This window comes from Trichechus manatus, unplaced genomic scaffold, assembly GCF_000243295.1.
Source record: "Trichechus manatus latirostris isolate Lorelei unplaced genomic scaffold, TriManLat1.0 scaffold00094, whole genome shotgun sequence".
NCBI lineage: Eukaryota > Metazoa > Chordata > Mammalia > Sirenia > Trichechidae > Trichechus > Trichechus manatus.
This window is the reverse complement of record NW_004444030.1, coordinates 9,309,677-9,325,218: the sequence shown is the minus strand read 5'-3', so window position 1 is coordinate 9,325,218 and position 15,542 is coordinate 9,309,677. Positions and strand designations below refer to the sequence as shown.

General features: G+C 45.7%; 1 protein-coding gene across 2 annotated transcripts in view; it reads right to left on the bottom strand.

Annotated features, from left to right (window-relative positions):
* The window catches only part of NCAM1 (neural cell adhesion molecule 1), a 372,797-nt gene that overhangs the window by 58,025 nt on the left and 299,230 nt on the right, over positions 1–15,542 (bottom strand). For both annotated transcript variants that reach the window (XM_012557333.2, XM_004382513.3), the window contains exons 2-7: positions 10,622–10,696; positions 8,667–8,885; positions 7,398–7,541; positions 6,878–7,015; positions 5,693–5,810; positions 5,082–5,248 (exon numbers count right to left, since the gene is read on the bottom strand). In XM_012557333.2, the coding sequence (XP_012412787.1) occupies positions 5,082–5,248; positions 5,693–5,810; positions 6,878–7,015; positions 7,398–7,541; positions 8,667–8,885; positions 10,622–10,696 (861 nt within the window). The remainder of the gene's footprint in view (positions 1–5,081; positions 5,249–5,692; positions 5,811–6,877; positions 7,016–7,397; positions 7,542–8,666; positions 8,886–10,621; positions 10,697–15,542) is intronic.

Here is a 15,542-nt window from a genome sequence, read left to right as displayed (position 1 = left end):
GGGCTGGGAAGACACATCCCGTCTGGCACAGTATCCCCCCATCCTACTTTCCCTGCCTTGTTACCCCCTCCCCCTGGCCCGTCCTTGCTCTCTTCACTCTACCATGCTCCCCCCCCACCCACAGCTTTCGCTCAGTACCCAGCCCTCCTTCCTGGGACAGCCATCATTGCCAGAGAGGCCTGGAAGAGAAGACAGGATGTGTCTTGACCAGCCCAGTTAGAGCTGAGTGTACTTTTACACATGAACCATGTTTTATATGGCGGTAAAGATATAGAACATTAATTTTAGTATTACTTCTTGTCTTAGTCATCTAGTACTGCTCTAACAGAAATACCACAAGTGGATGGTTTTAACAAAGAGAAGTTTATTTCCTCACAGTAAAGTAGGCTAGAAGTCCAAATTCAGGGCGTCAGCTCCAGGGGAAGGCTTTCTTTCTCTGTCGGCCTTCTCGTCAATATTCCCCCGGACTAGGAGCTTCTCCGCGCAGGGACCCCAGGTCCAAATGACACGCTCTGCTCCTGGCACTGCTCTCTTGGTGGTATGAGGTCCCCAATTCTCTGCTTGCTTTCCTTTCCTTTTATCTCTTGTAAGGTAAAAGGTGGTGCAGGCCACATCCTAGGGAAACTCCCTTTACAATGGATCAGGAATATGACCTGGGTAAGGGTGGTGTTACAATCCCCTAATCTTCTTTAACATAAAATTGCAATCACAAAATGGAGGCCAACCACACAATTCTGGGAATCACGGCCCAGCCAAACGGATACACACATTTTGGGGGACATAATTCAACCCGTGACACTTGTCAGACCACATATAATTCAGATACCAAACAAATAAAAAAAGCCAAACTCACTGCTGTTGAGTTGATTCCAACTCATAGTGATCCCATAGGACACAGCAGAACCGCCCCATAGGGTTTCCAAGGAGCAGCTAGTGGATTCGAACTGCCTACCTTTTGATTAGCAGCCTGAGCACTTAACCACTGTGCCACCAAGTAGTCTCCACCATTGTTTCACTTAGAGAAGAACTTTAAAGTCACCCGCCTGGGCTTGAATTCTGGCTCCACCACACACTAACTGTGTGACCTTAGGCAGGTCACCCTAATCTGTGCCTCAGTCTCCTCATTTGTAAACTGGGGATAATAATTAAATCTGCTTCACAGGATTGTGATGAGGATTAAATGAGCTAATTCACAGAGATCACTGCACATCATGCTTAGCACATGATAAGTGCTCAATTCATGTGGAGTATTCTTTTTAGTTTATGGGAGTCATGTCTAAAGAATTCCCCAAAACATAGCGATGCAAAGCCAGGGGCCACAAGAGAAGTGAGAATTCATGTTTCCAGGCTCATCTCCTTGTCACATACATTATGCTTCATTCACATGGAGTTAATTGCTATTCTTTCATTTATTCAAATACTTGTGGTTGCTGTTAGCTGCCGTGGAGTCAGCCCCTGACTCATGGTGATCCCATGCACAACAGAACAAAATGCTGCCGGGTCCTGCATCATCCCTGTGATCAGTTATGTATCGGATCATTGTGATCCATAGGGTTTTCCCTGGCTGATTTTCACAAGTAGATTGCCAGGCCTTTCTTCCTGGTCCGTCTTAGTCTAGAAGCTCTACTGAAACCTGTTCAGCATCATCGCAACACGAAAGCCTCCACTCACAGGTGTGGTGGCCGACCATGAGATGCATTGGCTGGGAATCGAACCTGGGTCTCCCACATGGAAGGTGAGAATTCTACCACAGAACCACCACTGCCTCCATTCAAATACTCACACCTATTACATGCCAAGTACTATTTTAGGTGCTGGGACTACAACTTGAATAAAATTGACACAAGCCCCTGTCCACGAAGCTAACATTCTACACAACATGTGCTTTTCCTGCCTCTGGGACTGTACCCGAGCTGCCAAAACATCACCTATCCTGTTTGTCTGGGGAACTCCTACTTATGAAATAGCACATCCTTTGCGAAGACTTCTCTAACATCTGTCATGCAGGGCAAGAGATCTTTTTTTCCTATAAAATACCATGTCTATTGTTATCACAAACTACAATGGGTTGTCACCCAAGATTTCAGCACTGGCCACCTACGTTAGCCTGTGAACCTATTGATGAGAACAGGCTCCATGTTATTTATCTTTTAACCTTGGCAACGCTGGGCCCATAGCAGGCACTCGTGTGTTCTTGACTGACACTGTCGATTATAATTTATATGCTTATATGTTTATATCCTTCTTAGTGCTTTTCAGGGTCAAGGGGTCATGTCTAACTCATGTCTATAGCTCCTGCATCCAGCAACATAAGTGTTCAACAAATACTTATTAAATGAAAGAAAAAATTAACAAATGCTTCAACCTTTTTCTATAATATGGAAAAACTTCATGAAATCAGAGTGACTGGGGAAGTTCAGAGGAGCCCTGGTGGCGCAGTGGTTAAGCGCTTGGCTGCTAACCAAAAGGTCAGTGGTTCGAATCCACTAGCCCGCTCTGTGGGAGAAAGATGTAGCAGTCTGCTTCTGTAAAGGTTACAGCCTTGGAAACCCTATGGGGCAGTTCTACTCTTTCCTATAGGGTCGCTATAAGTCGGAATCATAGCGGAATCACTCGACAGCAGTGGGTTTGGTGGGGTTTGGGGTGAAGATCAGTCTGAAGTAGTGAAAAGACAGGAATATTTTTCCAGAAGTTTAGCTTTCCCTCTCAAGTACATGCAGTTAACTTGAACCACCTGATAACCTGATTCTAAATCCGGTTGTCATTAATGAAAAAATAGGATTTATCTATAATTAGCAGGGGCAGTTCCATATAAATGCTTGATTTCCGAAGGTTGGTGTTTCCAGTTTTAATCAGGCTGCACAAGCAGACACAGTCCTGGCTCCCCAGGTGCGTGTTGTGACGACCTGGCAGATTTTTGCCCCCCCCCCCCCAGCTGCTTCTCTGGCATCTGTGCTCTGGTGCCAAGTCTACACTGGACCCATTTATTTGTGTTTGTTAAACAGATGAGCCGACAGGGTTGAAAGCCAATGGGTTAAAGATTTCTCCGCCATAAATTTTTTTTTCAAGGTCAAGTCAAAAAGCATTTAAGTCCCTAAATGAAAGGAAGTTTCCTGAGCTTATAAAGATGAAGTGAGTGGAGATGTAGGGGCTCTTTTCATGACTTACTATGAGCCTATTTCAGACAGGCCAGGGAAGGAAGCAAAGGGAGACAGAGGCAGCGAGCCAGTCAGTCATTAATATTTAAAACCAAATGCCCTCTATCCATTCCTATTCTTGGTTATCCCGTGTGTCAGAGTAGAGCTGTGCTTCACAGGGTTTTCAACAGCTGATTTTCCGAAAGCAGACTGCCAGGCCTTTCTTCTGAGATACCTCTGAGTGGACTTGAACTGCCAGCATTTTGGACAGTAGCTGAGTGCTTAACGGTTTGTGCCACCCATGGACTCCCACTAATATTTACTAAGGGCCTATGGGCCTGAGGCATTGGTGGTTCAGTGGTAGAATTCTCACCTTCTGTGAAGGAGACCCTGCTTTGATTCCAGGCCAATGAACCTCATGCACAGCCACCACTTGTCCATCAGTGGAGCCTTGCTTGTTGATATGATGCTGAACAGGTTTCAGTGGAGCTTCCAGACTAAGATGGACTAGGAAGAAAGGCTTGGTGATCTACTTCTGAAAATCACCCAATGAAAACCCTATGGGATCACAATGGTCTAATCCACAACCTATTATGAGGATGGCACAGGACCAAGCAGCATTTCCTTCCATTGTGCATGGAGTCCCTATGAGTCAGGAGCCACCTTGACAGCGGCTAACAACAGAATGCGTATGGCGCTGTTTAGAGAACCAGGGATAAAGCAATGTACAAAACAGCCATCACTCTGCCATCTTGGAACTTACACACTAGCGGAGGTAGGAGACAAATAATCCCCAACACAGATATGTGAATAGGTTAAGTTCAGGTCCTGATAAGTACAGTGAAGAAGAAATAGTAAGATAAAGGGAAGAGATTAGTGGGGGTGGCAGTGGCAGTGGGGGAGACACATTAGCCAGGGAAGTAAGGGAAGGATTTAGTGAGAAGGTGAGTATGAGCTGAGACTGAATGCTAAGAAGGAGGCAGCTCAGAGAAGATCTGGAGGAACTATATACCAAGCAGAAGAAACATCGAGTGCAAAGTCCCTGAGATAGCGAATGAGCTTAGCGTGTCTGAGGGACAGAAAGAAGGCCCATGTGGCTGGAAAGCTTTAAATGCAGAGCAAAGTGAAGGAAAGATGAAGATGGAGACAAAGGCAGGAGCTAGGCCATGGCTGGCCTTGTAGGCCATAGTAGAGAGTCTGGAATTTATTCTAGCTGAAATAGAAGGCCAGTGGTTGATTTTAAATGGAAGAGTGGCACTTCAGATCATTCTGGCTACTGTGAGTAGGAGGGACTGAAGAGGAAGAGAGAAGGGACAGGGAGACCAGGCAAAATGCTGTTGCATTGTCCAAGTGTTATGGATTGATTTGTGTCCCCTTCCCAAAATAAGTGTTGGAATCCTAACCTCTTACCTGTGGATGTAATCTAATCTAATGTAATATAATCATTTTCCATAATGCAATCTAGTATAATGCAATTCATTAGTTGAGGGCATACCTGTGTTAGGGTGGATCCAAAACTTAACCACTTCTGAGTCATATAAGGAGCAGATTAGACACAGAGACATGCACACGCATATTAGGGAAGACAGATACCATGTGGGGATGGCCAAGAACCAAGGAAAGTCCAAGGCTATTGCCAAGGAAGGAATCGACCTAGCTGAGACCTTTATTTGAACTTTTTGCCTCCGGAACTGTGAGAAAATAAAGTTCTGTTCTTTAAAGTCACCCACTTGTGATATTTCTGTTACAACAGCACGAGGTAACTAAGACACCAGGTGAGGATGATGGTGGCTTGGATTAGGGCTTCCGTGGTGGAGCTGACAAAATATGATTGCATCTGCAATGTATTTCCAAGGTAAAGCGGACAGGGTCTTACTGATGCATTGAGCACGTAGGGTAAGAAGAATATGCCAGAGCAGATTCCTTGATCCCTACTGCACTTACCAAAGACTTTGAGGTGGATGGACGCATCCTGCTCTCCGGCCTTGTTCTCAGCAATGCAGACATACTCGGCCTCATCGTTCTTATCCACTTTCCTGATGGTCAGCTCAGAACTGTCATCGCTGAAGATGTACTTCTCGTCTTCCTCATCCTCTATCTGTTCCCCATCCCTGTAGGGTGCAGAAATGCAAAGTGCCATGATCTTGATCATGGAGATAAGACGTTTATTTTCAACTAATTTCTATAATATGCAGGCTGAGCCAATGGGAAGTACTTGGTCTTCACAAAAATGCTAAGATGCCAAATTGTACTTCTACGGATCTTTATTCCCTCATCCAAACCTCTGTCCAAGAACTGTAACCTGCACCCCCAAAGGCTTCAGAGAGAGCCCCTCAAGGTCATGTCCTCTGGTTCTGCCCCTCCAAGACTGAAAATTAGGGAATTCAAAGCACAAGGCAAGAGAACCTTACAGAAAAGAATCCAGTCTTCACCTGGAGTTGATATTCCCAAGAAGCACACCCATTGCAGTGAAATGCCAATACAGGGCCAAAAGTGGGCCCCATATGTTCCCTTCTCCTTGAGTCCACAGTAAAAGGCTTGAGCCTGTGTCTTACTTTGTCCAGCTCATAGCGGGCTCTGGGAAGCCTTCGGCATCGCACACCAGGGTAACAGACTGGCCAAGGTTAGCGGTGGCATTTACTATGTTCTGCCTGGCCTGGACGGTGGGTGGCACTGGAGGGAAAGAAAACATTGTCAGAGGTAGTTATGAAAAACATGGAGGGACCCAATGGAATGGAGAAGAAACACTTTCAGGGAGCTCCAGATCAAGGGGCCCCAGCCTGTGGGTCAAAAGTGTGTGTCGGGGGGGCTGCAGAGTTAGCGTAAGGGGTCTAAATACTTCAAACTAAATAAATAGTTCACCCCAAAATATGCATTATTGTTTTTCAAGAGTTTAGATGCCACAATAATGCATTCCATTAATTTCTAAATGGCATTTGATTTACAGTAGCTATTTATCATTATATATTTTCTCCGTCAATGCATACTAAACTTACAACTACCATGGTTGGTGGAACTTGATGCTAAAAAGGGCCTCTCAATACTGGAAAAGGTTGGAAACCACTGCTCCTGGTGATTAAATGGTTAATATTAATTTGCAATGCACTAGCTCCCCAGAGAGTGACTTTTCTCTGGGATTGTTGAAAACAACAGTGTACGAACTGTTTTTACCAAAGTAATGAGAGGAGGAAGAGTGTGGCAGAAAAATATATCAATAGCCAAAACAATTCAACCATGATTTACTTATTTTCTTAGTACTGACATTATAATTTCCTGTAAACATCTTGTAAATGTCATATTGATTCCACGGGTGTGTTTAGTTGCCACCACAAATTAAGATTAACAAGCCCATGGACCATGATTCTACTATTCTGAGGCCTGAACTGATTGGAACACTTTCTTTGAACACCGAACCACGGGACGAACTTCACAATTACTGTAACACCAAGGACAATGAGGCTGAGTAAGGATGTGTTAGCAAGTCTGGGGAAAGTTTCTTGAGCTATAAGACAACGAAGGACATTCAATAACTACACTAAAAGCCCCCATAATTGAGGGGAGACCAAAAAAGCAAGTGTATTTAGTAAAAAACGAGCCAGAGGCTACCAGGGATTCAGCTGAGATGGATGAACGACGCAGGACAGGATTTATTGTATAGACCAAAGAGGAAGTTGACGGGAGTGATTTTGGGGAACCGAGGTGGTAGCAATGGGGACAGTAGGAAGAACGGATCTCCTCACCATTCACAATGACCTGAATGTCCTTGAAGTTGATCTCCCCCCGCGCCAGGATTCTGCCCTCACAGCGGTAAGTGCCCTCATCTGTTTTCTTGATGCCCCGGATCTGCAGGTAGTTGTTGGACAGGACTATGAATCGGACTAGAAGAGACAAGAGGCAGGTTCATCCACGGGTCAGTCAGAGAACTCTGGTATCTGTAGGCAGGTAGCTGACCCCTTCCTTCCTCCTAGCTTCAGTCTTATTAGTGGGGCTTTAAGCTGTAATACGAAAATGTGTCCCTAGCTCTGGAATATAGCCAAGAGCAAAGATCTCTTCGAAACTTATCTTCTGCTTTGGAGAGAAAACCAACTGTCTGAATATATTCAGACATACATCCTTTCCAGTCCTGGAAACTGCATGCAGTTTCTAGGACGCTTGGATCTGACTTTGGACTGAGATACCTCAGAGGCTGGCAGAGGTGGAAAACATACGGGACCTGGTGGCCCTGGGGAAAAGGCAGCTGCCAGGAAATTCAGGTCTCACCATCTTTTTTCAGGATGACATCTCGGCCTTTGTGCTTCCAGATGATAGTTGGGGGGAGGGAGCTGACCACGTCACACACGATCACGGCATCTTCCCCCTCCCTGAACTCCTGTGGGGTCGGTGCATTCTTGAACATGAGCTTCTCTGGAAAATGAGCAAGAGAAGGGTGAGGGGAAGCAGCTGTGTCTCCCACAAGAGATCCCTTTTCACTAGAGCCATGCTGGCTGGATTTGAATCCCAGGCAAGTCTCAATCCATATACGTAGTTTTACAAGACGGGGTTGTACCTAGCACTGGGCCAAAGATACCCAGGCACAGAAGCTGGTACATGTAATGCCAGCGTGTGTCTTCATTGTTTAGCAGTCAATATCTACTCATTGAGTGCCAAATTTATCATACTTTGTGCATAGAAGTGCCTATGGGGAGAAAGGGCTGTCTTTACCAAGGACCCCTTGCCATGTGGGATGGTGCCAAAGAAAGACAATGTATAGGTAGAATGAATGGGTAGAATACTTATTCTATAACGAATAGTAGAATCAATCAGTCCTTTCTCTGTCTTTCATTCTGTCCTCCACCCCACCTTACCCACCCCACCCCAACTTTCCTACAGCAGAGAGAATTTTGAGGAAGAGAACTGAAGAAAAGCAAGCTTAATGGCAATAAATATTATGGCAATCAATCCTGTTCCATTAGCTGTCACCCTTACATCCTTATTTACTTACTTACTTACTTACTGTTCCATTAGTTGTCATTACACTGTCCAACAGGACAGATGCATGATAATTTGTAATAAGATGCCACCTCCAGACAGGGTTTCAGTGGCAATGGGAGTTGTCTGCTCTGAGTGGCACAGGGTGTTCAGATATAATCCCCCACCGCACTGAGCTCTTGGGCTCCATTACCAGGAGGGGAGTGTGAAATAAGAGAAAACCTGGATTGTATAATAGTTAGTCAATACCTGGAGAAGGGATGGGGGACCCCTAACTGCCCTCTGAGAACTGTGTAATTTGAATTTAGAGGAAGGCAGTCAGTAGGGGGTGGCTGTGACTTGTATGAACCAGGATTGTGAGTTCTGAGTTGGTCAAGGATCATTTAAGAATGTACCGGAGCTCTTAACTCAGTTAAGAAAAGACTTAGGGAGAGGAAACGGGATCTGCCAAGCCCTCAGCCTGTCCCTGCATTGCCATCCCACCCTTTTTACTACCCATGTATCTCCATGGCCAAAGGAGGGTACAGGGATTATTATAGTGGGAGAAGATAGGGCTCTTACGGAAGATCTTCACGTTGACCGTGGCCTCCGACTCACTGCCATCCTCACCAGTGACCACACACTTGTAAATGCCGGCGTCATCGATGTTGGCGTTGTAGATGGTGAGGGTGGAGGACGAATCATCGTTCCACACCACTGAGATCCGCTGCTGGTTTGGGGTGAGCTTTTCTCCGTTGGGGGAGAACCAGGAGATGTCTTTATCTTTGGCGTCCCCTGCCACTACAGAGGAAGAGATTATTCTCAAAACACTGAAGGTGAAAAGACAAAGACCCCTCTAGAGTGACAGTGGGTGCTCAGTATGAGCTACTGAACTATGGATCAGTCAGCCTTGACCGTTAGGGAGGGATGATCATTTACGTTAGAATGTACGTGGCTCTACTCTGGCTTCTGTGTTTCGTTAATATACTCATAAGACCTTCTATGGTGTTTGTAAAGAACTCAACAAACACTTGTGCTAGTATTTCACATAGTGGTACAATCCTTGATCAGGGAAGAGAAGAGATGTTTGTTGACAACCTACTGTGTGCCAGCCACTAAACTAAGATCTTACAAGCCACGAAGTATGGGGGACGAAGGGAGTTAATATATACAGAATCCGAGCTCAAGGGCCTAGCTGGTCTGAGCCAGCTGGTCAGCTTGTTTGTGAGGGCTTAGATTATGGACTCCTGAGTTGAGGATGAGACACCAGCTCATCTAGGAGTGTGGGTTTCAACCATTTTATTCTAGCATCTGCCATTTCAGCACACCCTGCTTGAGACAGACAAATTTATTTCCTTAAATGCCACAGAGAAGGTGGCCAGAATCACCCAATGCCTCCTATCCCCAGGCACCTAAGACAGCCAGACTGCTGCTTAGCTCTCCCAGACCCTGAGCCCAAACAGGGTGCAGAGCTCTCGGCTCCTGCACGTGGCTCTGCCCTATGTTGCATGGCGCCCTTCCCCAGCCTACATGGCCTGGCCCTGCACAGATGCTTAGTATGGAAATGAAGCAGCCTTCCTTTCAGGGCCCATCATGTTTTCAATAAATAACGTTATTTGCAAGATGTGCTGTGGGCTCCACGGCTGCATCTCCAGATCATTTAAATTGCTGTAATGAAGGCAAAGCTGTAGCGAACACATCCGCCAGCCAACAGCCACCACATCCAACTCAAATCATGATTGCATTCAAAGGCCCCTCCCCGCAAAAGCTGCTTTCTAAAGGTCACAGTTTACACCTAGCTCAGCTCTTCCCTGGTTCTCCCATGTTCCCCAGCCCAGAAATGTCACATACAGAGAAGCCGCCACCTAACTGGAACCCTTTCCTCCACTGGACATGTCCTGATCATTATCTGAGCTGTGGAAACTGGTATTTTTTTTAAACAAAAAACAAGGGCACCTGGTCTGATAAATCCTAGCACTCTGGCGGGGACAATGGGTCAGAGCATTTGCATTACAGTTGTCTGGAAAACCTAGGACGTGTGTCCTCACAGCTAAAGAGAGACCAGTCCTCAATTCACTCTCAGGCATGTTTTAGACCTTCTTGGATTTTCCTGTTCTGGAAGATTCTAAGAAATAAGGCTTAAAGCAACCCACTGACGCATTATTTCTGAAGCAGCACTGTTCTCCAGAGCCACTGGCAGGACTTTGGATGTATACCGAGCAGAGAGGTCTGAGGAGGACTCACTGTTCTTTTGTTAGTTGTGCTGATTTTCCTAAGTCTTTAGATTCTCCTCCATTACCAAGCAAGAATCTAGACGACTCATTTCTCTGTCTTGGGAAGCCTTTGAGAGGGGAAGGAAGAGGGCCCAGGAGCTTCCCTGACTTGAATGGTTATGCTGTTGACCCTATAAGAGAGCAATGCCAAGAATTGTAGGTGTGGTGCTATCAGCCCCACACGGGCATGGCCCATTGGCTTCTGCTCTGCTCCATGAGTGTCTGAGGCAAATTCTGAAATACAGAGGGGCACGGGGCACTTGCCTTGGCATAGGAAGAATTTGGACTCTCCAACGCTGATCTCCCCTTGGCTGGGAACAATATCCACCTGCAGAGACACTGAAAAAGAGAAAGTCCAGTTTAAACACACCTTGGAACTTTTGAGAAAGGAAACCGGAGTTCTCAGTCAAAAATGGGGTCTTCCAGCTCACTTTAAGAAAGAGTAAGGGGAGGAACTTGTTTGGGTTTTGAAAACTTGTCACCACCAAAGTATCCATAGCTCCTCACGCCGCAGCCAGGAGTGGACATGGCCCAGACCATTGCCAGATGAAACTGCCATCCCTATCAGATCTGGGGTGACCTCTACCCTCAATGGAGTACCGGGGTGGGACAAACGGTTAATGAGCTTGGCTGCTAACTGAAAGGTTGGAGGTTCAAGTCCACCCAGAGGCCCCCGGGAAGAAAAGCCTGGCGATCTACTTCTGAAAAATCAGCTATTGAAAACTCTGTGGAGCAAGTTCTACTCTGACACGCACGGTGTTGCCATGAATTGGGATCAACTCCACGGCAACTAGTTTTCTTCTCTAAATGTTTCTGACCCCTTGAGAAGGCTATGGTCCTGCTCAAAACTTCTTGGATTCACCAGAACAGCAGCCCAACCAACCAAACCAAACCAAACCTGTTGCTATTGAGTCAATTCCAACTCGTGGTGACCCCATGTGTCCAATCAGGTCCTTTTAAATATCAACTGGTTGTGTCCCCATAGGCAGCAAGTGTGTCGAGACCAAAGGTAGTGAGCAGGAAGCCCACCACCTCGGAACTATGCACAAAAGTCTCTTGCCAACTCTCCCAGCCCTCGTGTTTAATAACCACGGAGAAGGATAATATGAAGATTCAAACAGATTTTGAAGCAGAGGATTGTCAAACAAACGTTCAGTCTACCTTATGAAAAAAAGACCAGCTCGCCTCTTTCCATAACAGAAGCCAGCATCACACATCATGAACCCAATTAGTCAAATACTCTTCTGAAACTCTGTAGGCTACTCCCTGCAGGATTCCCTGTATTCTTCGGTTACTCTCATGGAATTTTTATTTAAATATCCATATGCTGTGTCATCCTGCTCCACTGATAAGATGAAATACACTGCACCAGATCTCACAGATCCCTGTATTCATTCTGTTACCCGTTGATCTGCTCGGAGCAGATAACCATTCCTCATGAGAACATGGTTTTAGGAGTTAAAAATGCTTCATTCATTTGAATTCAACTTCCTTCTGCCTCTCCTCCTCTTAAGTAAACTCAATCTGAAAGCTAAAGGCTAACAGGCGTTTGGTTCAATGCATGCATGCAGCTTCTTAAAACCAATATGCAGGAGGGGCCTGAACAAAACAGGCCGGTAGGAGAGTCAGCGAGGGCTTCCGTGGAACAGCCATTTTCTTTTCGCAGTAGAATGGAGGCAGCTTTCGTTGCCATGGTGACCGACTTGCAGGCATTGCTGCTACAGGTCTTCCTCATTTGCTCATTCCAGGAAGAGACTACAGTTGTGTCTCTGAGGAATATAGGGATCAAAGCATCGGCCTGGGCCCTGCTTGGGCAGGGGAGGGTGAGGGTTGGGGGGCAACTCAGCTACTGGGGGCACAACCTTCCTAGACATTCTACAAACAACACAGTTCATGGGAAAACCCTGCAAAGGCTGCAGAAAGAAAGGGATGACTTGGGGGAGAGAGGAACTGAAAAGGGAAGGAGCCAGGGTAAGGTTAGGCAATTAGGCATGGGGCAGAGGCAAGGAGAGCATGCTGTACACTCCACTGTGAACAAGAGGTGGAAACTCAAGGCTTCAAAACTCTGGTTGAGAGGATACGTTACAGTAATTAGGGGCAGCCAGTCTCTCCCTCAGGGCCCTGGTGGTGCAGTGGCTAAGCCTCCAGCTGCTAACCAAAAGGGCGGCAGTTTGAATCCACCAGCCACTCCTGGAAACCCTATGCGGCAGTTCTACTCTGTCCTATAGGGTTGCTATGAGTTGGAATCAACTTGACAGCAGTGGGTTTGGTTTTTTTTTGGAGTCTCTCCCTCACTTGATCTGTTGCTGATTATTCATCTGCGGCTCAATTCTTACCTAAGGACAATAAAAGTGTGACTAACAAGTGTTACTAGCTGTGACTGCTTTCTCTTCTTCTTTTCCAGATAGAGCTCCGGTTCCAGGTTCCACTGCATTCTAAAACAGGAGAGCCAGAAGGAGTTGGGATTCGACTCTACGGCAACTGGTTTTCTCCCTTCAATGTCTCTGACCCCTTGAGAAGGCTTATGGTCCTGCTCTAAACAGCAGAACTTTGAGGATTTCTAGGAACAACAGCCCAATGTGACCTGACTCCTCATTTTCCGGATGAGGGAACAGAGTAAAGTGGTTTCCCTAAGGCTGCTTTTAGTGACTGTCAAGGTGGCCCCAGAGCCCACGCCTCCTGGCTCCCAAGTAGGTGTTCTTTCCATTATGCAATGTTACCTCTGAGAGGGGAGGGTAAACGTTTCCATTCAGTTTAACAAACAACCTGGTACCACGAGTAACAACCATCAGTAACAGAAGAGAACTAGCCCAGGGTTCTAAGGTGCCATAGTATTTTGAAGAGCACAGGGTCTGTGTACTGGATGGCTTTATAGGGAGATATACACCAGGGACATCCACCTCAAGGCCAAACCAGGACCTTTTCTATGGCTTCCTAGGGCTCACCTTCCTTGGGAATAACGGGCAGGCCTATAAGCCCAGGAGCTATGTCTATGCCATCTGTCACCTAAGTAATGGTCTTTCTGGAGTTTACTAGAGCATTCTTTAGCGAAGGAGAAGCATATTTCTGTCGGAAAGGTTCTCTAGCCCATATGTTGAGCATTAGCAGTGAGCTTCAACATATGGATCCTGTTACTCTCAGAGAGGCCTCACTGCTTGGGGAAGGATATTCTGATCCCAATTGAAAAAACAGTCTTCATTTTTTCAGCTCTTTTCAAACAGAACTCGACTCTCAGGGGGCAGGAGAACAAGGCAAGGCTGAGGGGTTTTCCTACCAAAATGCGGCCAGAATCTACCTCTGGGCCACAGAGAGAAATGAGAAACGAGAATTTCAAAGGAATTCTAAGCTTGGCCAGATCCCATGCACATATTTATCATTACAGATGTGTTTAAAAGAAGAGATATCCATTTAGACTCCTGACCTTTTGCACTACGGAAAAGATAGCAATCCTTCCTCAAAATACTGGAGACAAAGCTGGGCCAGAGGAACCCCAGCCTCTCTGCAAGTCAGGACTTGGAGATTTTCCATGGCAGCACACAGACAATGGCTGGTTATTCTTCCCCAAATGACAAACCTTGAAATATGTGGTTTAATAATGATAAATGGGAATTCTGCACCAAACCCAAGACTCCTTTCCTTCACTTCTTGCTGACCTTTTCTTTCTTACTCTATTCGTCCCTTCATTATTTCCAATAAAAATGCCTATCTCAACTTTCACCTTTCTCTAGTTGCATATGTAAGTGAAATTTCCTACCCAGGTATAACTCATACCTTTAAAGAAACATATGAAGACGGTCCTCCTAGAAAAAGTATCCCATCTCCTGCTTTGCATAAATACCTTTGCATAAACACCACCAATTATCCCTACTTCATCAGAGCTGAATCCAAAGATACATGCTTTAGAAGCGTACACGCTAGGACCGGAACAGGACCAGGGGTAGAGTTGAGAGCTGCCTTCATTTAGTGCTTTTTCCATGTTGCCTTCAATAACTACTCAGCCCCCAAAGCATCTTGCAGTGAGCGATGGTTCACACTTTCTGATTTACAAAATACACTGGACTATTTCTTTTGATCCTCACAACAGTTCTGAGAGATAAAAGGATGATATTATTGTCTCCACTTTACAAAACAGGAACTTGAGACTCAGAGAAATTAACTTATCCAGGGTCACTCAGTTAATGAGTAGCAATGTCAAGATTAAAAAGCACTCAATTCTAAGGCAAAGCAACCCTGGCGGCGCAATGGCTAAGTGCTTGGCTGCTAACTGAAAGGTTGGCAGTTTGAATCCACCAGCCACTCAGTGGGAGAAAAGACCTGGCAATCTGCTCCCATAAAGATTTCAGCCTAGGAAACCCTATGGGGCACTTCTACTCTGTCCTATAGGGTCACGATGAGCCAGAATCAACTTCACGGGACAAAGCAACAACAACAACAATTTTAAGGTTGAGGCAACGATGGTTCAGTGGTAGCATTCTTGCCTTTCATGTGGGGGAAACCTGTGTTCAATTTGTGGCTAATGCAGCTCATGTGCAACCACCACCCATCTGTCAGTGGAGGCTTGCATGTTGCTATGATGCTGAACAGGTTTTAGTAGAGCTTCCAGCATAAGATGGACAAGAAGGAAAGGCCTGGTGATCTACTTTCAAAAATCAACCAGTAAAAACCCTATGGACCACAATGTTTGATCTGCAGCTGATCATGGGGATGGTGCAGGATTGGGCAGTGTGTTGTTCCATTGTGCGTGGGGCTGGCCAACTCAACGGCAGTTAACAACAACAATTCTAAGGCTCCAGTTCTTTCCCTTATACTCTACAACTTGCTCAGTGCTAACCATCTTTTGTTAACCTCTGAACTGGCATATTATAAAACCTATTAATACGGGTACTTAGTTACCATTTGCTCTTTGCAATCACGAATTAGAAAGAGCAGAGTCTTTGTACAAAAATCTTATAATCAAGCAGCTGCCATCACCTCTGTCCTGGTTAACTATAACTGGCCTCTTTGCTCATAGATAATCATAGTATTATAATCTGTTTTACAGAAGGAAGCGGAGGCTCAGAGACGTAAGTAATGGTTTTGGTGGAGTCAAGATTCAAACCCAGGAAGGATGGAGTCAAAGTCTCAGCCATTTTCTCACTCTATTCTATCCCTTGTGAACAGACAGAAAAAAAGGTTCTCTTGAGAA